Source organism: Melopsittacus undulatus, chromosome 3, assembly GCF_012275295.1.
Source record: "Melopsittacus undulatus isolate bMelUnd1 chromosome 3, bMelUnd1.mat.Z, whole genome shotgun sequence".
Taxonomy (NCBI): Eukaryota; Metazoa; Chordata; class Aves; order Psittaciformes; family Psittaculidae; genus Melopsittacus; species Melopsittacus undulatus.
In genome coordinates this window covers 16,089,063-16,116,978 of record NC_047529.1, presented here as the reverse complement: position 1 = coordinate 16,116,978, position 27,916 = coordinate 16,089,063, and the positions used below count along the sequence as shown (strand labels likewise).

The 27,916-nt window shown below is 43.5% G+C and overlaps 1 protein-coding gene across 2 annotated transcripts; it reads right to left on the bottom strand.

The window, feature by feature from the left end:
* Nucleotides 1–325: 325 nt before the first annotated feature.
* On the bottom strand, nucleotides 326–27,916 carry MTMR9 (myotubularin related protein 9). Of its 2 annotated transcripts, XM_031046615.2 has the most exons (11): nucleotides 27,322–27,916; nucleotides 24,375–24,483; nucleotides 22,567–22,692; nucleotides 13,754–13,927; nucleotides 12,011–12,228; nucleotides 11,029–11,190; nucleotides 8,415–8,556; nucleotides 7,586–7,806; nucleotides 5,296–5,447; nucleotides 4,495–4,592; nucleotides 326–586 (listed from the first exon to the last, which is right to left on the bottom strand). In XM_031046615.2, the coding sequence occupies exons 1-11, from the start codon at nucleotides 27,504–27,506 to the stop codon at nucleotides 425–427; spliced, it is 1,749 nt and encodes a 582-aa protein (XP_030902475.1). In that variant the 5' UTR covers nucleotides 27,507–27,916; the 3' UTR covers nucleotides 326–424. The 2 variants fall into 2 exon arrangements, with proteins under 2 accessions (XP_030902475.1, XP_005146457.2); XM_005146400.4 differs by lacking the exon at nucleotides 326–586 and having other exon boundaries at nucleotides 715–4,592; nucleotides 27,322–27,915.

Sequence of the window (27,916 nt, the reverse complement as noted above, 5' to 3'; positions counted from 1 at the left end):
TATCCCTCACGGTTATTTATAGAGGACTGCACACGTGCAGGGCAGTGCAGATACACACATCTCCATCTGCTGAAATACCAAAATCCATAAGAATTCTTCACCTTCCAGAGGAGCTGCAGAGACCAAAAATGAAGCCGCAGGCAAACAGATAGGCCAGAGGTACACAGCCCCTGAGCCACCAGCCAGGAGAGATCCAGATTCCACCGTTCACAGCCTGTGCTTCCCAAGAGCTGTTTGTCCTTTTTTCACTCCTTTCCCTGGCAACTACACTAAAGCACCCCACCTCCCTTAAAAAAGCCATAGATAATCATGACCCCATGCCTGCTGATGGACTTCTTGCAAAGTTTTGCTTTATTCCGAACCACTCTCCCACTGAAGACATCATCCTACCTCCCTTTAGAGAGTTCAATACAAGCACAAAGTCTTAGCTAACTGTTGATCCATCACGTGCAGAGCTGGTGTCAAAGGACCAAACTCCTGTGAGCAGAGTTCTGCAAGCCATGCACAGCCTCAGGGTCTCAACCTTCTCCTTTCCATGCAGCCCTGCAGTACAAACTCCTCTTCTACCATCAGGGCATAGGTTCGGCTGTAAAAGAACACATGTGAGCTGAAAAGACACTATTTCAGGCACAGTTTACATCCAAGTCACACACACATCCCTCCAATGGAAAGCAAAGGCAGTACTAATAAAGAAGATTCAGCACTGTAATTAAAGAGGTTTTTAGTCTTCAAGGTTTTAATTTGAACAGACATTTCTACTGTGTTGTCAAGATATCTACAGCAAACTTTACATCACTTTGTATCTGTTTTTCTCCCCAATTTCAACCATGGTAGTTTTTTCTCGTATTTGTGATTCTTTTTGCAATATTTTCAACACCACAGCAGCTGGGACTCTGCACACATAAAGCGTACACCTAATAATAGCACACAACTCCCAGCCCTGTGACTTATTTAATGTAAAATGATACCAAGACTGATGCAGCAGCCAAGTCCAGTTAGCAATTCCAGATGTTTGGACAGAAGTGTACTCATCACTGAGGTTTGTAGCAGTTAACAGATACATAGCACACATCACACAGTGCTATTCAGTGTCACACAGTTACAAAAAAAGGGAGTGCTAGCAGAGATGTTTTCCCCTCACGCAGGAACCTGTACACAGCAGCACTTCCCAAGGCTTTAGCAAAGCATACATTAGACGCCAATATGCTGTACAGTGCAATTTAAGTTATATCATATGCAACATGGACAATAGTGCACTTAAACCAGTCGCCACATTCAAGAGTTAGATCAATACAATCAAAATATTGAAGGTACATATTCCCTTATGAACACTGTGCAAGTTAGTTCCTTTTCCCTTTTGCTTTTAATTTTGGTAAATGGCAGAGTGTCCGCACTGATTTACCCCAGCATTTGGGGAAGGGGGCCCTCAGTGTCCAGCATATTACACAAACAGCTATGTGCAAAAGAGCAGAAGCAGGGCTGTTAGCAAGAGTGTAAGGCAGTGTCAGGCTGCAGAGCCATGGTGCTTACGGCTCAGGAAGATGAGGTGACCTGCAAACAAGGTGCCAGTGACTTCAGGGGGTAGAGTCCACCAGATATGCCCCTCCAAGAGGAAGCAAGCTGGTCATCAACATTAAATATGTGAATAAATGTGGTGGACACACAGGTAAACAAAGCTCTGACGTGCTCCACTGTGTATTACACCAGTAGCCACCAGACTGGAGCCTAGAAAGCACTGGGAACAGAAAGGTAAAAGAGAACATGCAAGTAGCCTGGTACAGGAGGTCTGTGAACTGGCTTCTCCCAGTACTACGTGCAATGGCCTACACATCATGTGCAATACCTTGCAGGACTTCTCCAGGTAACATCTCAGGAAGGTGGTGACCTGCAGGTTAATTCAAGCCTCCAGCTCTTGCTGTTTGCAGTGCCTACACAGCAGAGGATCAGGGAAGAAACTGCTGTGGCTGCTCAGACCAACACCAGCATTTTCACATGGAGGCTGTGAAACAGCATTAAGCTGAGGCAAGCACACAGCACTGGGGTGTGGATTCAGTCCTGATACACCCATCGAGGATGAAATGCCAGCTCAGAGAGAATTTGCTGCCTTTTGTTAGCTGTCACAGCTGGTTACCCAATTTCCTCAGATGCCTGCAGTTTGCATGAGAGACTAGAGCAGCCCCGCAATTAGATCAAAAAAAAACCCTCTTCGCTTCTCTATTATTTAGCTCAATACATAATTACTATGTTAGGAAATTGCATAACCTTTAAGTGTGCTTCATGTATAGTCTATTATGGGGAAAATAACGCCTTCTGAATCCTTCCCATCTGGTTAGCGAGAATGCATTTCAGATGTACAGGAACAGTAGAAATTCTGAATTGGATATGGATACAGCACCCAGGCAGGTGCAGATCCCACAGTCATAATTTTAAAGGGTGAGGAATAATTTTAGGGACTTACATTTGCATTATACTTGGAAGGCAGCTCTAGAAGACAGTGTTTGGCAGTGGGAGGAAAGCATGGCCAACTTGTGCCTCCTCTGTTATACAGTGCAGACACCCTGGGAAGCGTTCCCTATGTCAGACTGGGTTTAGTGAGCAAGACCGTCACTCTTCAAAACTAAACAGAAATAGGTATTACAAGTAGGGGAATTACTCTTCTGCCTTAACTGAACATCAGTTTAAAAGGGATCTTTTTATTTTTTAAGCCAGATGACTTAGCCCTAAGTTTAGGTTACTTGAGAAGAAAACAATTAAAGAAATAAGGACTGAAGCAACAGGCATTAAGGTAGCACCTAATCGCTATTCACATAATTTTACATAGCTTCTTGATTATAGAACTTATCTTAGAATATATTTAGTGGTTACATGATTTTTGCAATTACTCTCCAGATACTTCTATGACAGCTAAAGATGCTGTATTCTCACGTACACCTATCTTTATATGAAGTGGCTTTTAAATAAAGGCAGCTTCATTTCAAAAGGAGATTAAACTGTCACAGAAGCTCAACAGTTTCCAAAGAGATCAATGCTGACCTGATGCAGCTCCATTCATTTCAGCAGACCAGGCTTGTTAGCCCTTTTAGACAGTCCCATGTGCACTTTCGTTAATTCAAGTCTTCTCAGTCATGTACAGCTACCAATGGAATCAAGCTGAATAAAGCCTAGGTGAGTTAATATTTCAGACCCACTCTTATCTGCATTATTTTCTTAAGAGAAAAACTCTCTAGCAAAACCTCTGATTTTATAAAAGCAGATTTCAGTCACAGAAACACAAAGACCAGCTACAAAATACAGGTACTTGGAAAAAAGCTTATCCCTAAAGTCTTCAAGCAGTTTTAGCAGCTACACATGACCTAAATCATTAGCGGTTTTGTAGTGATGGCCCTTTCTTCTGCAGCAGCTACCTGGTGTGCCAGATCACCTTAACTTCTGGCTTCCGCTTTTGATGTCTCACAAAATGTATTGCAAGAGCATGAAGGAAAAAGCACACCAGGTGGAGCAAAAGTGTTTTGTTGAGCTGCATGTTAAGCCCCGCTCTTGCACCCCAGCAATGCTGAGAAGCTGTTCAAGTGCAGAAAACCAGCCAGTGCAGTTCAAAGTTTCAAGAAGGCAGCTTGATTCTAGTTAAAAGGACAACTCTGAGCCACTGTCTTGCAAGTGAACACCTCTGTCAACTGCTTAACCCTTTTGTTTTCCAGGTAGAATAAAGAACAGATATTCTTCCATGCAGGGCAATTCTACCTGAAGGTCATGGCTTAAACATTAGCAGCAGAATCCCTCCTTCAGTTTTGTATTGCACTGAAATTTCTCACTCTAGTTTGGTATTCAACTTACTGCTCCCAAGCCAATGCTTAACATAAAAAACCCCAAGTGTTATTAGATGTGAAGGCTACCGAGGGTATCATATAGACTGGTAGAACCTGCAGATAGATTGTACCATTCTCTAGTTTTTCCAGGAAACTAAAGAACTAAGCTGCCTTACTTCTGGAGAAAAGGTGCTTCCAGACAAAACACCTTTACCTATCTACACATAACTTTGTATTTTCATCCTGCTGAGTGTTTAGAGAGTTCAACAAGATCAGAATAAGTCCAAAAGAAGTGTGAAACATCCTGTCTCTTGGCCGATCCTGGTCATCCACACAGTTGCTTGGAGGTAAGAGTTCCAGCTTCTGCTGACACTACACAATATTGAGACACAAAAGCTGCCAAGAGAGGAGGACACTGTGCCCAGTCATGTATGTCTGCTGTAAACAAAACAAAATGCCCTCCCAAAAAGCAGAGGTACATAGTGTGAAGTGGAGGTTTCAGCAGTGGGAGGACTGAGGGCCAGCTGTACCCAGAGGGCTCTGCAATACATGCACTTTCCATGTTTAGTCTTTAACGTAAAGGGGACTGGAAAGGAAAGACCTGAGGCAAAGCCCTGCCAGCTCACAGGTTCTCCTACATCCTATCATCTGTTCCCATCTCTGCTATCTGCCTCCTCAATGCATTAACCTTTGCCTGAAGTTGCTTGTTGTATTTTATGATGTTGATCATTTCTTCCTGGGCTTCATCCAGGAACTTGGAAGGCCTGTTCCACCGAAGAAAGACACCTGAAAGTCCAGAGACAGCACAAGTCAGAAGGCTTCCCTGTTACAAGGAAGAATCATTACTCATATTCCATCAGCTCTCAAGTAATGTACATACAGTTTATGCATTTTACCCTCCCTTCCAAATAGCATTCAGAAATACTGACCAAGAAATACTCTCCAAGTTCAGCATTCTATTAAACAAGCTTAATAAAGGAAAAAAAAAAAAAGGAGGTTATTTCATTCCCTTTTTCCTCATATATTGATCAGACCAATCCATATTCAGGTTCCATCCTGCCATGACAGCCTGCTTGCTTCTCTGTACCTGGGACGGAGAAAGTTTCTACAGCAGGGAACCCACTGCACATAGATTACCCTGGCCAACATGGCCACTAACAGAGAAAGGAAAGTCTTGGTTGATATAGAAGAAAAGCCTGAGGTCTGCAGAACATCTATGGATTAGGTACTGCAGAAATACTGTACTGTAAAATAGTACTTGTAAGGTTCCCTGGCAAAGAGTAGCATGTACCAAACCTCAGAAGGAAAAAGCATCATGCCTCTGCGGATGGCGTATGCCAAAACTACTTTGGGAGAGATTTTAAAGACATCCATCAGTTGAGACAGACTAAGCACAGAGCAGAGACAACAGGAACAAACCTTTAAGAAGCTTTACAAGTAGCCACAAAACATGTATTTGCCTGTAATAGAAAAAGCCAGCCTGCCTTACCTTCCCAGAGCTGCAGGCTCTGTGGGGCAACAGAGGGCCAGATGACAAGGCTGTTGGCCTCAAAAAGAGGATTCTGGAATTTTATCAGCTCTTCAGCACTGTTCACCCAGGACCACAGGGACATAGTCTTTTGCGGCAGCTTCAGTTTAGACCTAACAAACCCATAGGAACAAGTTAGTTTTCACTTCTGTACTGTAAAGACTCATGTTATCAGAATCCCAATGACCTAGAAGGCCTCAAGCTTTTCTATGTGCCCAGACAATTCTGGCTAATCCCTTCAATACCTCTCACCAACATGGCACAGGATGCAAACCTAAAACAATTTACTCAACCTGGCCGATTACAATTGGTTATGAAGAAAAGGATGGGGAAATAACATTTATAAGCTGTGTGGAAGTCAGCTGCCTTCTTGTCCAGAGGAAGAAACAGTCACCTCCCCAGAGTGGCTCAACAAGTGCCAGGTTTGGAAAGGGGTTGAACTCCTGTGTTCAACCACAGGATGAACACTCCTGTGTTCAACTACAGAGCTGGGGGATGTGATAGGTCTGCATTGGGGAAGGATGGTAGTGCAATTCTGAGTACATTAAGGCAGCGTTACTGCTGGAATTGTGAAATGGGCACGTCCGAGGAGGTCCCTCTGGTGGCTGGAAGCATCAGAGCACAGAGAGAAAGCAGCACTGCTTTCCTTGGTCAAACCACCTCCACGAGTTACACAGAGATTCTGGCAGACCTCATTCTGTTTACACTAGCAAACTGAACTGCCATCAGGCAGGAGATTCACCATCCCTGTGCATGCTTCAGGCAGCACAAGCTTAATATCAAACTTCAAACATTTTCTGTCGTCACAGGCTGACATGTTCAGATGTGACAGGCAGGTTACACGTAACATTCATACTCTTTCAAATTTCATCTTACTGGCTTCAAGTCTAACTTGGTTTTGCAGATGACCAGTTCAGCAGCCCTGCAGAAGACAGAAGAGTCTCTTCTCAGCAAAGATTATTTTAAGGGCAGAAAGGTTGATAGGGAGTTTTAAATTGCCTTCTGCATCTGTAATATCAGTTCTGCTTTTCCCTTCTACACATTCAGTAGTCTTCGGACCATAGAATCATAGAATAGTTAGGGTTGGAAAGGACCTTAAGATCATCTAGTTCCAACCCCTCCGCCATGGGCAGGGACACCTCACACTAAACCATATCACCCAAGGCTCTGTCCAACCTGGCCTTGAACACTGCCAGGGATGGAGCATTCACAACTTCCCCGGGAAACCCATTCCAGTGCCTCACCACCCTAACAGTAAAGAATTTCTTCCTTAGATTCAAGCTAAACCTCCCCTGTTTAAGTTTAAACTCATTACCTCTTGTCCTATCACTACAAATGAATAGTCCATCCCCAGCATCCCTATAGGCCCCCTTCAGATACTGGAAGGCTGCTATGAGGTCTCCACGCAGCCCTCTCTTCTCCAGGCTAAACAGCCCCAATTTTCTCAGCCTGTCTTCATATGGGAGGTGCTCCAGTCCCCTGATCATCCTCGTGGCCTCCTCTGGACTTGTTCTAACAGTTGCATGTCCTTTTTATGTTGAGGACACCAGAACTGCACACAATACTCCAAGTGAGGTCTCACGAGAGCAGAGTAGAGGGGCAAGATCACCTCCTTTGACCTGCTGGCCACACTTCTTTTGATGCAGCCCAGGATACGGTTGCTTTCTGGGCTGCGAGCGCACACTGAAGCTGGCTCATGTTCATTTTCTCACCAACCAACACTTCCAGGTCCTTCTCCGCAGGGCTGCTCTGAATCTCTTCTCTGCCCAACCTGTAGCTGTGCCTGGGATTGCTCTGAGCCAGCTGTAGGACCCTGCACTTGTCACAGTTAAACTTCATGAGTGTGTCAAGGTCCCTCTGGATGGTATTCCTTCCCTCCAGCGTATCAACCGAACCACACAGCTTGGTGTCATCGGCAAACTTGCTGAGGGTGCACTCAATCCCACTGTCCATGTCAGCGACAAAGGTGTTGAACAAGACCGGTCCCAACACCAGTCCCTGAGGGACACCACTCATTACTGGTCTCCAAGAAGACACTGAACCAGAGATTTCTTTAGTCACACTGAAACACTTGTAAGAGGGACAATCTCTCTAATAGTGCATCATATTACATAACTGCAACACAAGAAGCTCACCTGTGCTAAGGGAGACCACACAAGCCCCTGCACCCTTTTTCAAACTAAGAAAGTTTTCTATTTTTATCCAATACAGCCCAGTATTTAAGGGCTTCAAGGCAAGCATCCTTACCAACCTCTCATTTTCGTTGTTTCCCAGGAAAGTCCCAAACTGTGAAGCATAAGCATGTTCGAAGAGCATAATGAGGAACCGTTCGTTGAATTCAAAAGAGCAAGGGAACTGACGAAGGATTTGCCACACACAGTCCAAAAAGAGAAGAAACACTGGGGCCTCCCATTTCTGCTTGCTATTTGAATAAGCTGATTGGGCACACCGCTGCTGAAAAGGGTGACCAGCCTGTACGTAAGAATCAGAGAAAGCATCAGACAAAGTACTGGGATGCGAGTACATGTAGCAAAAAAACCCAACACTTTAAAGCTAGTTCTGTCCATGCAACTATACTACTACTACTCTTTTCTACGACGGTAATTTCATCAAGCATCCGGTAACAGACTGCTAGCAACCATGACCAACTTTGCTGCCTGTTTCAGGCTATGTAAATAGCCCTGTATTCAATCAGAGAAGTTTACCAAGAACAAACCGATGTAGGTTCAAAGCACCAGGCTGAGAATATTAGCTGCAAAAGCACAAGGAGTCTTTTAGTTTCTTTGTACAATGAGTACTAAGGTTTTGTGGTTCAGTCTGAACAGTGTTTTCTGAAGAGCTGTTCACCCTAAGCATGCAGAACAGGCAGCAACCCCAAACCAAATTATCATGAGAGGCAGCAGCCCCATTGAGTGCCAAAAGTGCAAATGACTCAGTTAATGATGTTCCTCTTAGGACAAAGAGCCACTTACATTTAGCAAGGCTGCAACAAGGCCCAACCTGTCTGCTGCCTCTCAAGCTATTTCTCAATACAACTGTCACTGGAATAGATTGCCCTTTTGTTCATAGGCATGTCTTACCTGCAGCCACTCCCTCACAACAAGGGATTCAAAGCCACGTATGGTCCTGCACCTTGGATCCAAGATAATCTGTGCCAGAGAAGTTACCTGGAGTGTCGAATCAGTTCCTTCAGTCCCATGGACTAGCACTGACGCACCTTCCCTGGGAAAGAAAAAAAGTGGTAAAGAATGAGTGAGCCCATCACATCCCAAGGACACACGCATCCCAGTGGATGACATTACATCCCACAGACACCAGTGTCACTACCCTGACAATGCTGAGGTTTTGCTGGCTCTTTACCTGGTCTTCTTTCCCATAAGCTTACTCCTTGCCCCACATGGAACTGTACCACCTTCTCCACCCATGATCTTCGCCAACACTAACCAGAGCTCTGGATCACTTAAGTCTTAGTTTCTTGCTAAGTATACTGGAAATCGAGACCCCTTGCCACACTGACAGAAGATGCACAGCAAGATCTCTTTTGCAGTTCTCACTGTTTCGAATTGGTAACCCCTTGAGTTATAGCATGGAAATGCATCTCAAAATTTGCCTGTGTCATTTATTGTTTTGTTAAGTACTCTGAAATATTCCCATAAGCATTGCAATGAAGACATATCATCCCCCAGGTGCAAAACAATACCATGAGATCCTTGCTCAAATCTTAATTGCATCTGGGTCTCAACTGGGGTTTACTGAAACAAAAATAAACCAATAACCCAGGTCAGGAGAAAGAAATAAAGAAAAGGCAAAGCTTGGCCTCCAGAAAGGCAGCAGAGTTAGTTTGCTGAGCAAGGAAGCTTGTCAAAAAGGCAAGCCTAAAGGCTCACTAGCCAGCACAAGTGAAGCAGAACAATGTGAAGAGCAAAAGGAGCTAAGACAGTTTGGGGCAGGAAGGTTTTGTGCACTGCTAGGGCCCCACATTCCATCACTCCCTACAGTGGGGACTGTCCAGGACAACTGATTCCCTCCCCTCTTCTCTATCCTAGGCTGAATTTGGATACAATATCAGAATCTCATCCATATGCTCTTACTCTTCCCAAACCTTGACCCAAAATCTCAGTTCCACAAACATCCTTACATCTAGAAAGGAAATTAATTGCAGATTGTACTTGTTTCTGTGCAGAGATCCAAGGTATGCAACAAAGCATAGGTAAGCAAGATCTTTATACCAAGCAAGTCATCCTGCAGATATTACTTGCTTTTTGAAGTGAAAACCCTAAGAATCTGTATCTTAAGCATTGCAACATCTTTGCCTATAGTCCTATGGCTAAAACAAACACAATGCCTTTAAGGTAGAGATAATCTTCAGATATATTTTATCTCCTTCCCCAGGCAGTGCAGACAGAGACGCTGCTTAGCAGCCAAGCACAATTGCAAAGGCTAACTGCAAGCCTATGCTCTCCTTAAAGTGGGGCACACCAGAATAACACTGTTTTCACCTTCAATCTTTCAGGCTTCAGACCTTTAAGATACTGCAAGATTTGTCCCAGTCATTCCCTCCCTGCAGCAAATGTAACTGACCCATCCTTGTCAGCTCAGCTATGATCTCAAGGCTCTGAGGGAGGCAGGCCAGGCACCAGTGCTGACCTGGTCTGCCATAGCTCCAGGTAAACAGAAAAAGCAAAGCTGAAGTTAACAAAAATGATGAAATTGTCCACTGCCCAAAGAAACCATATCAGTTCATCACCAGTCTCTCATTATATGCAACTTTCATTATACACATGCAGAAAAAGATTACAGATAAAATTATTGATCAAGAGCAATCCTTTTCTGACAGAGCCAATAACTAAACAGGCACTGTCAGTGTTTCTCAAAAGCACAGCAGCTCCTATTTTATTGGTAAAACAGCAGGACTGCATTAACAATACATTTCAGCCTATTTGTGCATCTGTATAGCACATTCCCTAGCTGGTACGAAAAGCTAAGTTTTCCCTGTATTTTGAGAAGGGCTTTCCCCTCAGAGCCACAAAGAAATCAACATTTAGAGCCCTACATTTGGTCTTAGAAACCCTGACACCTGACGACTTTCACTCTCCAGCCTGAGGTCTGAAGACAAGACAGCCAAGTCAGCAGTATTTATTAATGAAATGTCAGATCAAAAACACTTACAAAGGACGAACAGGATTGCTGAGATAAAACTATGGGGATAAAAAAAAATCAAGAGGAGAAAGTACTGAGCTAACTCCTGGGGAAAACAAGGAAACACCATTGTTTTCATCTCCAGAAGTCAGGTATTAGAAATGTTCAGCTAAAACCAGATTACTTTAAAAGAACAAACCCTCTGTGTTCTCACTTTACTAAGCCATCAAATAGCATTTCAGATGGGCACATTCTAACCAAAACCTTCCATAAAACTAATGAAATTAGACTGGTTGTATCAGACATAGGAACACTCCTTAACTCGATTATCTACATTCATATGTTTAGTCAAGATTTCTTCCCTCAGGCTTGTACTTCTAAAAATGCAAGCAGGATTTACTGGAGGAACATTCCTTAGCCATGATGAAACAGTATCTTGCATGGGTACAAGGCAGTTCACGGTGGTCATCACTAGTATTTAAAGTGGAAATAGGGGTATTTAACAAGCAGTCTGTATTGAGTGAATAAGAAACTCAAGGCTTTCTGAAGATTTACCTATCAATACACTGAGCAGCTAGGCAAGCTGCAGTTAGTATCTCCTTGATGTGAGTCAGCCAGTTGGATGCTTCCAGTTTACTGAGCCAGCGATCCATGTTGTGCGACTGGTCATTACAAGCTTCCACAAGTTTAATGAGGCTTTCCTGCAGAATGTTAAACCTTTGGGAAAAAGCAAAATATTACTGAAAATGTAAGCAGTAACACAGCAATCAGGACAATGTGCTTAACTGATCTCTAAATAAAGCACTATGATTTTATACAGTTATTTCAAACTGACCCTATACAGAAGTCATATCTCCTCATGCAGCAAACCTACTCTTGCTGGTAATGCCACACCATGGCTAGCTGCCAGCAGGACACTACCCTTTGGACATAAGCAGCCTCTTACGTTTCAGAACAAATTGTTTCATAAGGCATTACAACACTAGAGCCTTCCAACAGCTCCAATAATATTAATGCACAACTGTGCAGAAGGATTCACAAGAACTAAGGCTTAAGAGCAGTTGAATGAGGTCACACTACAAGTCTATTTAACTTAGTACCTTGTCCCAAAATGACTAAACAAAACTAGACTTACAGAGAAAAATACTGGATAAGAAGAAGGTTGACTGCCACAGAACAAATCCTCATCTGCAGAAGTTTTCTGCCAAGGTATTTGCTCATTCCTGTGCACTACTGCGAAGTGGAACACAGGAAGGCTGGAGTGCAGCTATAGATGGTCAGAGAAAGAGATGGCACAAGGAAACTGCCTAATGTCTGAAACCTGCAGCAAGCTGATCAGAACAAAGAATGAAACACAGCTTTCTGAAGCCAAATACTTTAATCATCCACATACCCTAATTTTGCCAAAAAAGGAATGTGACCCTGTTGACAGGAACAAGGATTCAGAGCCACTTCTTATGAAAGCAGATACTTTATGGAGCTAGCATGGATCTGCCAATATAACCCTACAAAGCCAAGACTGTGTGATTTTACTCACCTCTCAATACATTTATGAATCCTCCTCCACTGGGGATAGTGCGCTTCTTGTTCAAAGCCCCCTCCTTTGGCCCTGGCCTGCTGGGCAACATTCAGAGACCTGGTATCAATGATGTAGCCACGTTTGCCAGGCCGTAGGGTGGCGTTAATAAGCTTCTCATCTTCTTTACACCGTCTTCCATTTGTACCTGTAAGAGGCTGGCTACTTCGCATCATGACCTGCAGAAACAAAGAACCACAAATCAGGCACTGGAAATGGAGAGACTTAAGACTAAAAGAAATTGATCAATTGGGCTCCAAGCCAAAAATAGAAATTTAAGTTCACTATACAAAGGGCAACCCTCCACCGGAGGATTTCTTAGGGATCTGTACATGTAGACTGCAAACTGATGGAATACCTCACCAAGTCTCCATTCCAGGCATGGAGAACAGCTCTAAAGTGGCTTGCTGCTGAAATTCACACAGCATGCTCCTGTTTTCCTTTAAACACAGGCTATTATAACAACACTTATAGGAGTGAGATAGATCAAACTTAAAAAAAGCTTCCTCCATCAGTTCAGAGGTAAAATCCAAGTGGGGTCCTCTTGCACAGCTCTTACCCCACTGCACCTCCTGCTTCCATCTGCTTCAAGTTCAATCCACCATGACTGGACACAGACAAGTGAACACCATGATCTGCACTGACTGCTGCACAGAAACATCCCTCTAGCTCTTCCTAGAATTGTTGTTCTCCCTTGCCCTGAATCCTTCAGTTCTTTAAGCACAATCCTTGTAGGGATGGAAGTGTTACTGTCACAGGTTCAAGCACTTCCAGCCAAATTCTATTATATTCCTCATAACTTGAAAAGTACACAATCCAGAGAGATAATGGAATAAATCTTCTTTTAATGGTTTTCAGTCAGGCTGAGAAAAAGCAGAAAGCACAATTTATGAAAGTGGTGAAAGGCTGATTTTAAAACAAAGCAAAAAAAGAACAAAGGTACTGCTAGGTCAGACTAGATGTCTTCTAATTCAGAACTTAACAATCTTGGCAAGAGGAGAAGACATTAAAGTTATTTGACTCAGAAGCCTGGATCAAGTTTATAAGCTGCAGGCTGGACATCCTAACATCCTCAGAACTGGTTAACTCAGCAAAATATACAGAGAATTACCCAACAATTTCATAAAGTGCATTTCCTAATTATAGTGTATCAGACACTCAATTACATTTTGGCTTGTCGGAAGGTGGTGAAATCTGTGCAACAAGAGTTTGCTGCTCCTGAAACATGTTATACTGACAGGCTCAGGGAACAGATTGTACTGATCACTCCTTAGACAGACACAGCAGAAGCGGTGCTGGCTCTGGGCACGCTTGCTGTCATCAGAACTATTACGAAGGAGACAGCCCACCACCCTGCGACAGGACAATGTGGTTTCTGCCATCCTTTCAGCATGAAGCCTCTTGGCACACAAAGCAAGTAAGGGTGCCAGCAGTAGCTTTACAAGTCTCATCTTGCTCTTACTGCTGTGAGCAAGCTCATGCTACATAAGCTCCACAAGCAAGTGGATTAAGAGCTATTACTAGGATGGAGACTACTCATTCCATCACCCAGAACCAGTTTCACTGCAAACACCTAGTAACTTGGAAAATAAACCAAAAGAACATCTCAAAGAACTATAAAGTCTAGAGCACAAGTTTGTTTTCATTAAACAGAGAGATTCACATACTTCCTTCTGGTAGAACTGTTACTCAAATGCAGCTTACCATCCCATTCTTCTTATGGTAATAGCTGAGGACTGGGAAGCGACTGCCGTGGCGGAACATGGCAACTTTCCAAAGCGCTTCATCATCGATGGATTTGGGGACAATGACAACTGGAGGGTAGGATGGACAGACAGAGAAATCCCTATTGATGCAGCTTAGACGCCATTCATCTGTCTGAAAGAAATCAGAACATACAAGACTTTGGATCAGAAATATTATGACAGTATAACATACTAGGGAATAGGACCTTCCATGTTCAGAGTTTTGTCAACTATCTATTCCACTTGCACCGCAGATGAAAGCTCAATTGTCACTACTGGTATAACCATGTTTGTTCATGCAGGAGCCTGGATCCCCTGTAATACCATAACCACCCTAATCGGTCAGATCAAACCCAGCACCGCTATCCTGTCTCCAACAAAAAGCTGGCAAAAGAGAAGCTATTCAAAAACAAAGAAGCCCACCTGCTCTCTTGGTGCACTCATCAGGTATCTTTCAGATGCTGTATTATAGACATTAGAAGGTATATTCCTGCCTAATCCTTTAAGTAACCATTTATAGGTCTGTTGAGTGATTATTTTTCCCCACACTTCTTGATGCCGCCTGTAATCACATCATCTTGTTGCAGCAGCTCCCAAAAGCTCATTACCCAGTGTGCAGGTGAAGCTCAAAAGCAAGAGAAGAAGTTATCAGGTGGCTCTGCTCCTTGAAGTGCAAGACTTGTTGAACAATGGCTCATTCCTCGTCTGGTTTATCCACATCCTCAACACACAGCACAAAACAAGCACACATGGTCAGAAACGCGTGACTGTGGCTTTTAATTCTTTCAGACACAGCAGGCAGCACATCTGCAGTACACACTACAACATAACTGCATTTGCAGATAGCTTCAATAGGAATTAAGAACATGGCATGTCTGTCTCTCAGGAAACCCAAAACATAAATGTATTGCCACATCAGAAGATTTAGACTGGGGTAACATGGGCTCAAACCTCTACCTGTGCTGAAAGCAGAGCTAGCAACACTATCCACAACACAAAGCCAAAAAAGGCAAGAATGTCCACCAACTCCAGATGATTGAAGCTGCTTGGAGGTTAAAATTTCAGTTTAACATTCCTAGCTTGGTTCTTTTCTATGGGCTCTGTTTTATGTAAAGCATTATGGCTCTTCATCCAGAAGCACCTCCTGGTACCAAGCACAGCATCTAAGTACAAAGGTCTCCTCATAAACTCTTGTATAATTTTTCAATTTCCAACAAACAATTGTGAAAGAAGTGAACATTGGCACCCTGCACCCTCAGAAGCACTTGGCATGAGAACTCAGGCTACTTGATACCCAGGGTCAGACACAAGACTTTGTCCCATGTCAGGCAAAACCAGAGGTCAGTTAGTAGCCTCACTGATTGGGAGTCCTCACTTACTGAAGTACAGGCTGCAAGAGCTGCCCTAACTTGCATCCTCAGACAAGCCCAGCCTTGGTGGAGGGCTTGCTGCTTCTGGGCTGGTACCACACCACTGCCTCCTGCACTAAGGACAGCATTCAAGTACATCAGATGGCCACAAGCATATACTTTTCCCAGGGGAGAATATCACACAGCAAAACCTTGCCTAAAGTTTGGCAGCAAACTTAGCTCATGGTCCTTGATATCAGGACGGTGGGCGGCTTGGCTGGGCTGCATCAGTCAGTGCACCCTTATCAGTACTTCTTAATGCAAGCAGAACCTGCTAGCAGAAGCTTTGGTGAGGAAAATGACCCAGAAGCCTCTACAGCATGTTTTGATTTTAACAGCAGCACTAAATTCTTCAAAGTGGCAGCAGAACAGCAGTCAAATTTACCCATAAAAGCTCCACAACAATGAAGCTTAAAGGAAAGATAAAAATCTTTCAAAGAGGGAATAGGCAGCTATTTTCAACACAGTTGGGTTCTTTTCCTCTTAGTTTCTGTGCTTTAACATGACACAAGTGTGTTAGAGTAAACATGACCTTAACTCACTCCTCAGCTGAAGTGGTTTTGGTACAGATGGGAAAACATTTACAGGCCACTGCACCAGGCAGAGACCTCCGTTGTCATAAAAAACTCTGCTCAGCTGTGTTGAAAGAAAGTTTCAGGTAGACAAAAAGGTAGGAGGATAAAACAGGTATCACAGAAAGTAAGAGAAGAGCATAACAGCTAAATTATGCAGTAATGGAATACACAAAACCCCACATGAATTCAGGAAGGTTGGTTTAGCAGGCATTAATTACATAGCTTGATCACAAATAGGTGTATCTTCCTCCTTCTTTTCTTCTAGAGGCTTATAACCTTTTGCCTTACAGCTCCTAACTGGTACCTAGTTGTATAAATACGACTTGGTGACTGGCCCATTGGAGAACTAGGATCAATTTGGAGAGGTCTGCTGGCAATGAAGTCCTTCCATCAGATGGACAAGCTGATCCAATCCACAACACTTTAATCATCAGTAGATGCAACATATGGGATGTATGGCATAGGAGACAGCAAAAGTGTACTTTTGGCAGCAATCTAAGAAAAAGATGCAGAGAAAGGCACACACTGTGTGCATTACAGTCATCAGGAATAACAGAATACTTAGGGTTGGAAAGGACCTTAAGATCATCTAGCTCCAAGCCCCCTGCCATGGGCTCCTCACACTAAACCATGTCACCCAAGGCTCTGTCCAACCTGGCCTTGAAGACTACCAGGGATGGAGCATTCACAACCTCCCTGGGCAACCCATTCCAGTGCCTCACCACCCTTACAGTAAAGAATTTCTTCCTTAGATCCAATCTAAACCTCCACATTTAAGTTTTAACCCATTACCCCTTGTCTTATCACTACAGTCCCTAATGAATAGTCCCTCCCCAGCATCCTTACAGGCCCCCTTCAGATACTGGAAGGCTGCTATGAGGTCCCCATGCAGCCTTCTCTTCTCCAGGCTGAACAGCCCCAACTTTCTCAGCCTATCTCCATACAGGAGGTGCTCCAGTCCCCTGATCATCCTCATGGACTCTTCTGGACTTGTTCCAACAGTTCCATGTCCTTTTTATGTTGAGGACACCAGAACTGCACACAATACTCCAAGTGAGGTCTCACGAGAGCAGAGTAGAGGGGCAGGATCACCTCCTTTGACCTGCTGGTCACGCTCCTTTTGATGCAGCCCAGGATACGGTTGGCTTTCTGGGCTGAGAGCACACACTGAAGCCGGCTCATGTTCATTTTCTCATCAACCAACACCCCCAAGTCCTTCTCCAAAGGGCTGCACTGAATTTCCTTTTTGCCCAACCTGTAGCTGTGCCTGGGATTGCTCCCACCCAGGTGTAGGACCTTGCACTTGTCATGGTTAAACTTCATGAGGTTGGCATCATCCCACCTCACAAGCGTGTCAAGGTCCCTCTGGATGACATTCCTTCCCTCTAGCGTATCAACAGAACCACACAGCTTGGTGTCATCGGCAAACTTGCTGAGGGCACACTCATTCCCACTGTCCATGTCAGCGACAAAGATATTAAACAAGACCGGTCCCAACACCGATCCCTGAGGGACACCACTTGTTACTGGTCTCCAGCCGAACATTGAGCCATTGACCACAACTCTTTGCGTGCAGCCATCCAGCCAGAACATAAGTTGCCACCTCTGTTCAGGAGCCTATAGAGGCAGTTTTGCATTGTCCCAGTTCTATGTTTATTGAATTATTCAAAAGACTCAAAACAGGTTCCCTGAACATCTATGTTTTATAAAAAGCAGAGGTTCTCCCATATGCAAAGTTAAATTGCCTTTGGCAATCATGTCATAGCTGGAGATTAAAGCAGTTCTGGATCACATAAGGGAGGCTGACTCCTACATTAAGAGCTCATACCTTTAATTCACCAATAATATTTTTATAGCTTTTTAGGCCTTTTATGTTGAATTACAGCAAATTTCATACAATGGTGTGCAGTTTTTTTACAATGGAAAAAATATGCATGGCTATAGAACTGATAAATACCTCACTGCTACATAGGAGGTAGAGAAGGCAAAAATCACAACTCTGTGGTACGCTTTTTGAGACACTGGCAGCCAATAATATGACTAGCATAAGAAGAAATTCTTGTGAGACCCCACCTGCAGTCCTGCATCCAGCTCCAGGGCCCCAACATGAGAGGGGAATGGACCTGTTGGAGTGCGTCCAGAGGAGGCCATGAAGATAGTAACAGGGCTGGAGCACCTCTGCTATGGAGAGGGATTGGGTTGTTCTGCCCAGAGAAAAGAAAGATCCAGGGATACCTTAGAGCAGCTTCCAGTGCTTAAAAGGGGCCAACAAGAAATCTAGAGAAGGGCTTTTGACAAGGGCCTGCAGGGACAGAACAAGGGGGAATGGCTTTAACCTGACAGAGGGGAGATTCAGGTTAAATACAGGGAAGAAGTTCTTCCCTGTGAGGGTGGTGAGGCCCTGGCACAGGTTGCCCAGAGAAGCTGTGGCTGCCCCATCCCTGGCAGTGTTCAAGGCCAGGTTGGATGGGGCTTGGAGCAACCTGGTCTAGTGAAAGGTGTCCCTGCCTGTGGCAGGGGTTGGAACTGGATAAGCTTTAAGGTGCCTTCCAACCCAAATCATTCTGTGAATGGAAGAGTATCATCCTGATTTGTTCCCACTTTGGTAATTTAACTCTGCCCATAACCTACCCTCCTCACCATTTATAACTACAGGACAGACGACTGTTATGTCACCCAGGGATAGTCTATTGCTACATAGGAAGGAGAAAAAGCGCAGCAACAATCAGCACCATTTATCTTCTGTATCACAGCTACTTCTGCAGAGACCCAGTTAACCTTTGCCAGCTTTAGACTGCTAAAATACACTACAACACACATCAGATGACAGTAAAACCTGATAGTCCAAGTCACTTCTTAGCTTTTACCTGGGGGCTTGTCTTGCAACTTGAAAGCAAAAATTGCCATTACTAACTGGAAGAGCAAGGCAACAGCAATCCAGCTACATGCAGCAGTAGATACAGATACGGGAAGCAGTAAGGACTTTAGTGAAGCAGAAGATGTGAACCTCATCTTCAGATATCACCAGTATGCTGTGGGAAACTCTAAACACACAGTTAACATTTACTTCTCCCAGAAAGAAATCTGTACTTTAAGGGATCAGAAACAGTTAATTGAAGTTAAGGCTGGAAGCAGCAAAGAATTGAGGCCGAGTAGAAAGGAGAGAAGGCTTCAAAGAAAAAAGGAAGTAGCCTGAAGTATTTTCTTAAAACACAGTGCAAAATTAACTCTTACGTTTCTACTTTTCTTGTTGTAGTACCTGTTTAGATATATAGGCTTTCAAATGTTACTGAAAGGCTAAAACAGCAGTTATCCTTCCTTCTAAAAGCTGAAATTGCAAGGAGAGGTCATTTTCCACAAAACAGTGTGAAACAATTCAAGCTCTACTAGTAAGCCTTAAAAGAAGAGCTGGGGAAGAAAAGACCTTGAAGGATCCTGCAAAATAGAAATGAGAAAGGCTGTTTTCAAGGAACAGGCAGAAGGCAACAAGACCTGTTAGCAACAGATTGTGCGTGGACAGGAAACAGAACAACAGAGGCAAGCAAAGATTGATGCTTGTCTTGTAAGAGACAAATAAGAAGCTCCAGTGAAGTAGAGCACAGCTGAACAGAACTGTCCAGGAAGAGCTGGCATACCTATAACGAACGAATCCAGATCTGATGTACTACCCAGTACCTCAAGAAAAACACAATGCAATATAAAGCTAGATGAGCAAACATGAACTATCCCATGAAACTTTTACTCCATTCATGTATTTGTAGTATCATTAAAGTCTCCTCTCACAGTACAATAACTTGGAGCCTGCATGCACAGTGGAGTTTTGCTGTGACATTTAGTAAAGCGTTGAGCCAATTTCTTAATATGACTTAATTCTCAGCTGAACGACTCTGTTGGTATGTTGGATTTACCCAAAGAGCAGTTCATGGAAAGTCACTTGACAAAAGCCCTGCTGACCTGTGCTGCAGGTTATTCCCAAGAAAATAAACACGCAGCACACATGCTAACAGCTATCAGCAAGCAACAGTGCACTGAAACTTAATTAATCTGATTCCTTTAGACCAAAGACATTAGCCTTGCAGTTCTTCCCTTAACACCTTCATGCACTAAATGCAAGAATGTTGTAATAGCACAGCAGCCTCCCTAACGCTAAAGATAAGCACAGGGGTAAAGTGTTCAAGTGTTTGCTATCAAATTGTAGAGATAACACTAGATGACACTTTGTCAGATCAATGCAATGGAGTGAAATTGTGCAAGGGGTACATATGCTGTAAGAAAAACACATTTGGCATAACATAAGCCAAGACAATCATAGAATCAATGCCTGGTTTTGGTTGGAAAGGGCCTTAAAGCTCATTCAGTTCCAACTCCCTGATACAGGCAGGGACACCTTTCACTAGAACAGGCTGGTCAAAGCCCTGCCCAACCTGGTCTTGAACACTACCAGGGATGGGGCAGCCACAGCTTCTCTGGGTAACCTGTGCCAGCTCCTCATCACCTTCACAGGGAACAACTTCGTAAGATCTCTCCTAAATCTCCCCTCTGTCAGATTAAAGCCATTCCTCTTTGTCTGTCACTACGTACTCTTATAAGTCCCTCTCGAGCTTTCTTGTAAGCTCACTCTAGGTAACACAAGGGATAAACATATAAATTATAATAATAAATTATAACAACATAATATATTGTCTGATTTTTAATGTACTACTGAACCTTTTTAATTTTAATTTTTATAGTTCTACTTTGTCATTACAGAATGTGTCAGTTTAAAAACAACTCTTCTGTAGCAGACAAATTGGAACTAATACATTAGTTCAGCTGCAGTGTGGCTGAAATGCAGTTTTTAACAAATTGTTACCATATTGGGGAAGGTAAGGAATAACAGATCCAGATGGATGATTTAATGGAGAGGGAAGTAACCTTCTGTATTCTACTCATGTGACTTATGGGAGAAAAAAAGATAAATCAACCATTTACTTGTTCTAACTTGTCACATAAGACAGTTTAATTACAGACAAAGAAATATTTGGTCAACAATACATTTATCTGCTGTTCAGGAAACACAAATCATTTGAACATGCCCCATTCCTGGCAGTGTTCAAGGCCAGGTTGGACAGGGCTTTGATCAGTCTCCTCTAATGGAAGGTGTCCCTGCCCATGGCAGGGGGCTGGAATTGGATGAGCCTTCCAACCCAAACCATTCTACGATGGCTGTTGCCACCGTTTTGTTAAAAAGGGAGTTACATCTGAACTTTGGGTTAAAAACCAGGAATTAATCAACATCCATTAGACAAACACGTTTTAAAATTATTGCCCTTGAAATGTAGAGCTATAGAATAATCAGGTTTTTAAATGCAAGCCTTCCAAGGACTGTATGTCAAGAAAGCCAACACATTTACAAATAAGGTGCCCATGCATTTTTAAGCCATGCTAGCACTGGTATCATGCTGGCAAATGCAGCCATCAGAATTGATTTGATCCCTAAAGTCTAAAATCTATTTCAGCTACACACAGAAAGCATAACACAAACAGAAGCAGAACCATCTCCTGCAATCTTCCCTTGAGCTCTTAAGGATTTCCTTCTGGTGCCTTCAATCCTGCTCTCATACTCCTCCCTTCTCACCAGATAACACTCCAGCTTCTGGCCTCTCGATTCTCATTGAAATGCCTGCAAGTTTCCTCTGTTGAGCTGGGAAAGCATCTGCTGCTTCTAGATCAGGATACACTGATCACATTTGACTTCCCCAGCTGAAATTAAAGCTGAAACTGCAGTGCTAGTTATTTTAGCAGGTCAGTTTGCATGCCTTTTGACAGTAGATGAAGATAGGCCATATGAGAGTATCCTAATTATGAGCCAAAAATAGAAACACCTCAATTCCTTTAATTTTCTAGTGATCTCATCATATGAATCTGGTCAAGCTAATCATATTACTCAGTTATTAGTCATAAACAGGAAATGATAAATGCTGCAGACAAGCTGGGTTGCAGATAAAATAAAAGGAAAATCAATGTTCTTTGATGCTGTACTAATGGATGTGGTCTCAGAAACCTAAGATGATGCAGGAAGTGCAGATATTTGAAGTGAAACAAAGACCTGGAACACAAAGATGCTAACCCAAAGCACTATTAAAAACAGGTTGGCTCCTACACCGAGTCAGTTCCCACTACACCAAATTCAGCATCCTAAAATGAAAGTTTGAATAACAGCTACAACAGGCAATGCCAGAAGAACAATTCCTACCATACAGGTAACAGACACCAACAAGTGCTCACAGCACCTGAAAGAGTAGGACTGGAAATTTCCTGCTTTCTAAACCCTCCTAGTATTTTCCCAGCACAAAGCAAAGCTGAGAGCATTTCAAATTAGGCATCTTCCTAGAAAGCCAATATCAGTTAAGGGGTTGACAAAGATGGCAACTGAAGCAGAGTGGGATGAAAGCTAAGTACAACAAACCCAGGCCAGAGGTCTTAAATTTGTTCTCACAATAAGGACAATCATCCCCAGAGGACAAAAACATTTACCTGGGAGGACATGAAGGTTGGAACTTTAAAACAGGCCTCAAAACTCCATCTGTACAAGGTGAAACACAAGTGCTAAATAGGAATATTTAGCACATAAACAGAAGTGTCTGATGTCAACAGAGTATTTGAACAATACACATTTCACCCAGACACCAGACAGCTATTTTTAACATCCAGGATTTCCAGTTCAGACACTGTCAGGTGAAAAACTTCACACAGTGCTTGCACAAGCATATCCTAGTGCCTATGCATACCCTTAAGATCCAACTTACTACTGAACTGAGAAGCTCAAATTCTTGGTCAGGCAGAAAAGAGCGCCAGCCATCTTCAATGATTTCAAACATGGGCCGGTAGAAGAAGGGATACATAAGAGTGACAGAGTCCAGGGTGGAAAGAGCCTGTTCAGGGAAGAGAAATAAACAGCTACTTAATTCATTCAATCTGCTATTTTATTTCAAATAAAACACCATGCATCAAATAGTATTTTCCTCTAATACTGGTGATGCAAACTTAAGATACCCAAAAGTACACAGCCACTAAGCTTAAGATATTAAATTACCAGCAAGGTACTTTAAAACACATAAAACTCAGTAGCACAAACAAAAGCAGGTTATAACAATCTAACTGCAATTGGGGGTCTGTACAGATATAATTTCTGTAGAATTCACTATGTAACAACACCCCAAAGGATGAGTTATATTTGAACAAGTATAACTAATGGGACACACCCCACATAGCATTTACCTAATTACAAACAGAGCGTAAACTCGAGAAGTCACTTAATGTTGCTTGAGACACATGAAACTCAACTGATCTGATTTTGGGCTTGCATTCTCATGCTCCAGCATAATGAAGCTGAGCTTCATTTTCCCAAATGTTACAGCAAAATATTTGATCAAGAAAAGTAAGGTCGGGGTTTTTGGAAGGACTTTTTGTTTATAGGTTGTTTTGTGTTGCTTTACTCATTTTGCTTCCAGAATATCAGTGAAAATCTTCCTAACTGCAAAAAAAGTTCATAGAATCATAGATGTCCTGCTTTCAGCTGGGATACAGTTAATTTTCTTCCTAGTGGCTGGTGCAGCGCTGTGTTTTAGCTTTAGTCTGGGAATAAGGCTGATAACACACCGATGTTTTAGTTGTTGCTGGGTAGCACTTACCCTGATCAAGGACTTTTCAGTCTCTCATGCTCTGTCAGTGGGGAGTGGCACAAGAAACCGAATGGGAGCAGAGACAGGACACCTGACCCAAACTACCCAAAGGGATATTCCATTCCACAGAGTGTCATGCTCAGTTTACAAAATGAGGAGAGTTGGCTGGAAGGGGCCAATCACTGCTCAGGAATGAGCTAGGCATCAATCAGCAGGTAGTGAGCAATTGTACTGTGCATCACTTTTTTATTCCTTTCTCTATGTATTTCCTATTATTACTATATTTTACTTCTATTTCAATTAGTAAACTCTTCTTATCTCAACCTGTGGGTTTTACCTTTTCCCAGTCCTCTTCCCCATCCTACTAGGGATTGGGTGAGAAGTGAGTGAGTGGCTGTGTGGTACTTAGTTGCCAGCTGGGCTTAAACCATGACAACAGAATTCCATGTTGGAAGGAATCTCAGGAATCACCTGGTCCAACCTTTCTCAGCAAAGCATGAGCTAGACAAGATGGCCCAGCACCTTGTCAAGCTGAATCTTAGATATGCCCAGTGTTGGGCATTCCACCACTTCCCTGGGGAGATTATTCCAGTGGCTGATTTTTTCCATTATGAAAAATTGTCCTCTTTTGTCCAAATAGAATCTCCTCAGCAGTAACCTGTGCTCATCACCCCTCATCTTTCCCATGTTACTCCTTGTAAAAAGAGAGTCTCCATCTTCCTTGTAGCCACCTTTTAAATACTGGAACATGTGGATATGGTCTCCCCTGAGCCTTCTTTTCACCAGGCTGAACAAGCCCAGCTCTCTCAATCTTTCCTCATACAGCTGCCCAGTGCTTGTGGCATTTCTCTGGACCCTCTCCAGCCTGTGCCATGCTGTTAAAGTTGAGACCAATATCTGAGAACCTAGCTGTTGTTATTATGAATTCTTACCTCAATAGAGCTTGCAATGTTCAAACACTCCTCCATCCCAGGTATATCCAGCTGAATAATCCGCAGATCTTTGCATTTTATAACGATGGTACCCAATGAGCCCACAAACCTACAGCAAGACACAAAGGAAGTATCTCTTGAGAACAGGATCATCTAAGGTAAGATGAGGTATTACAGCTCTTCCTACATGTGTCTACAAGACAAAATTCCATTAGTACTAATTTGCCTGCAATATAACCTTTCAAAAAATAAACAAAACCACTTCTTTATTTGGTATTTGCAAGTTTATTTGAGGGAGGGAAATTCCATCCTTTGATGCAGCAATGAGTGGAAATGTAAGTATTAAGAAAGAGAGAGATTTTCTTACCAGTTTTTTTTTAAAGAATGAAAAAGAAAAGGTGTGTTCAGGTATTTTCTGGTAGTACTGTAAGCTTCAGGTGGCAGTTTCCAGTTTCATTAAAGTAATGCACTGAAACTCTGAGGACTGCTAGAAACATCTGAGTTTAGTTTAATGTTCAAGATAACATTTCAGTCTGGGTACATTACACTCTGATGTCCTTAACAAGAAAATCTGGTTTCTGATAGCTGCAGTACTATGGAGACCTCAGAGACATTAAGCTCTTATCACTGACGGCTACAAACCAAATTAATCCAGAAAAAGCTCTGTTACACAGCAAACACAGCTTACAGATGCTCTCACCAGTCTTCCTTACAAACCAGAAAGGATGATGCCCAAGCATCCATGTTTTGTTTACATTAACTAAATACCAGCATTCACAGGAAAGATGTAGTTTTTAGTTCATAAAGCAGTGAATTGAGGAAAAGGACCAGAGTCTCCCAGACATCACAGCAGTGCTTGAAGCAGCCAGGGTGATGCAAGAGGCAAAAGCAGGCAAGACCTGAAGGACAAAGTTTCAGTTCTTCATAGCCTGACCCTCAGCACAAGGAAAGGCAGAGCTGTGCACACTCCAATAGACCTGTTGCTAAGCTCTGGGTTGCTTCACCTGTACTACAGAAGATGCCTGTAATTTATTTTAGAATTGTTATTACAGCTGAAAGGTTATTGCCTATTCTGTGCAGGCAAAGGTTAACATGCAGAGCCAACTACAATCTGGGTAGTGCTGAAGGAAGCACTACAGGCCTTTTGACAGAAGGGTTCTGCAGCTCTAGCAGAGCCAGTCTCTACATGGCTTGCCCTTGCTTCAGCACTGTTTAACACATCTCCAAGGAAATAACACAGTGAAGCTACAACACATCAACAGGGCTGTGTTTTCTTCAAGCAAAACCACTACAGGAAATCACTAGAGACTTCTCCACTCCCCAATAAACCCTATGGGTCGTATTTGTTTAAAAAGCTACAAAGATTTAAGAAGCAGTTTGATGACCATCTGATAATCAGGCAAAACATTGTTTTGTACAAAAGACACTCATAATGTGAAAGTGGGAGAAGGTATTTTTATGAATCTGGCACAACATCACAGTTGTTGTGCACTAATAACCTAAAGTAGTGCCAAACTGGACCATTCTACAACCTTTATTAGTTTAAGAGTCTTGTTATTCTACCCTCCCCAGCACCAAGAATATATTCTAATCCTTTTATATAGGAAAGGTTCATTGCGGTTACACACAATGCTCAAGGAGGGAGACATCTACTCGAGAAACCTTCTAGAAACCAGGGCTGGCAATAAAGGCTGTGAGCATCTGCAGGCATAGCTAATCCTGTTATAAATCATGTACTGAGCTATCAGTGTGCTACCCCCTAACTTAACAAGTGTTATCTGCTTATTTGCTATTAAATTATTGCACCTATGCTCATACAAACATAAAAACAAAAGAGAAGCTTGGCCACAATCATTTTCAAAACAGCTACAGCTAGTTTAGTACCAGCAGGAAGGAGGATGAGGCCAAACCACAGATGACGGAGCAGCATTAGACAGGAACTGATTTCCCAAGGCTTCCACCGCTCTGTTCCTCTCCATCCTCAGGCCAAGACGCAGCATTTCTCAGAAACGCACAGAGATATCAGGAACACTGGAACAAATTTAATCAGCACCCAGTACTTCACCCATTCTCAGATTGTGAAGCAACCTGATATTTTTAATCGATGCTGCTTGATTTTTCCTCATTCCTGGCAGTGTTCAAGGCCAGGTTGGACAGGACTTGGAACAACCTGGTCTAGCGGAAGCTGTCCCTACCCATGGCAGGGGGTTGGAACTGGATGAGCTTTAAGGTCTCTTCCAACTCAACTCAAGCCATTCTGTGATCCCATGAAACTGAAAAAGGGATCAAGGCAAGGAAGCAGAAGACAATAACCAGGTAGAGTGGGACTGCTACTCAACAACAGAAGCACAACAGAGCAATGGTACATAAAGCAGGCAGAAGTGATAGTAAGAAGATTAATCCATAAGTGCCTGCAACAAAAGGGGATGGGCAAGGAAAGCAGCTCACCACCCACACACTGTCCCCACAAGGAATACGCTGTTCAGGTATTACTGATTTCCATGAGCAGCTGGAGAAGGGGATGATGCTGTTGAGCAGCAGGAGGCTGATGTGGGGCTGAGAAAGCCCAGAGTCCACTTCAGCCATCAGCTGTGGTGAGTGACACAAGGAAATCACTTAATCAGTGCCTCAGCTTCCACCTCCGTTGAACAATGGTAAAGATGCATCTTTTATCAAGTGTTTCAAGATCTACTGATGAAATCCACTAAACAATTAACACAGAGAACTGTTGACAAAGGTGTTTAAGCATAAAAAAATCTGACTGTGACCAAAAAAAGGCTCTGTCAAACAACAATACCCCACAATATTAAATAACTTTCCATGCCAATATTCTGCCCTGTGTTCTGACGGTCCTTTTTCCCCTCAAAACTTCGATTTGAGAGAGCCAAGGTGGAGGCCAGTCCTGACAACCACTTTTCAGCACCGAGACACAAACCATCAATCATACCTTTTCTCGATAGAATCAATGTTGGAGTGCAGCAGCCACAGCTCCTCAGCGTTATCATGACGCCGCGAAGAAAAGATGAGGTGATGGCCAGTCAAACACAGAGTCCCCTCCACCGCCATATGGAACGGGCGGTGCAGGACCACGTTGTCCGCTCGGGGGGTCTTGATCAGCTCCGCAAACTCCATGCTTGCTGGCAAACGGGAAGCCACAAAACCGTGCAGGGGAGAACGGGGTAACCTCAGCAACACGCCCAGCAGCAGGACGGCGAACAGGCGTCCGGCGCAGCGCTATGCCACCGCGGGCAGGCAGCGGCATAACACACACGGTGACCCCATCTCCCAGGGCGGGGAGAAGGAGGCGCGGAGCGAGGGGCAGCTCCGAGCCCGCTCGGAAGAGGCCGGCGCTCTTACAGGGCCACCTTCCCCGTGGTCGGCGCAGCGCCGGCCCCAGAGCGGGGGCTGTGGGGTCCCGCAGCCGCTCGGTACCCCCAGAGGGCAGCGGCAGGGCAGCCCCGGAGCGGCTCCGCGAACCCCTCGCCCCGCCGTGCTCCGGACGTGCCCGCACAGCGGCACAGCCCGGAAAACCACGGCCCGTC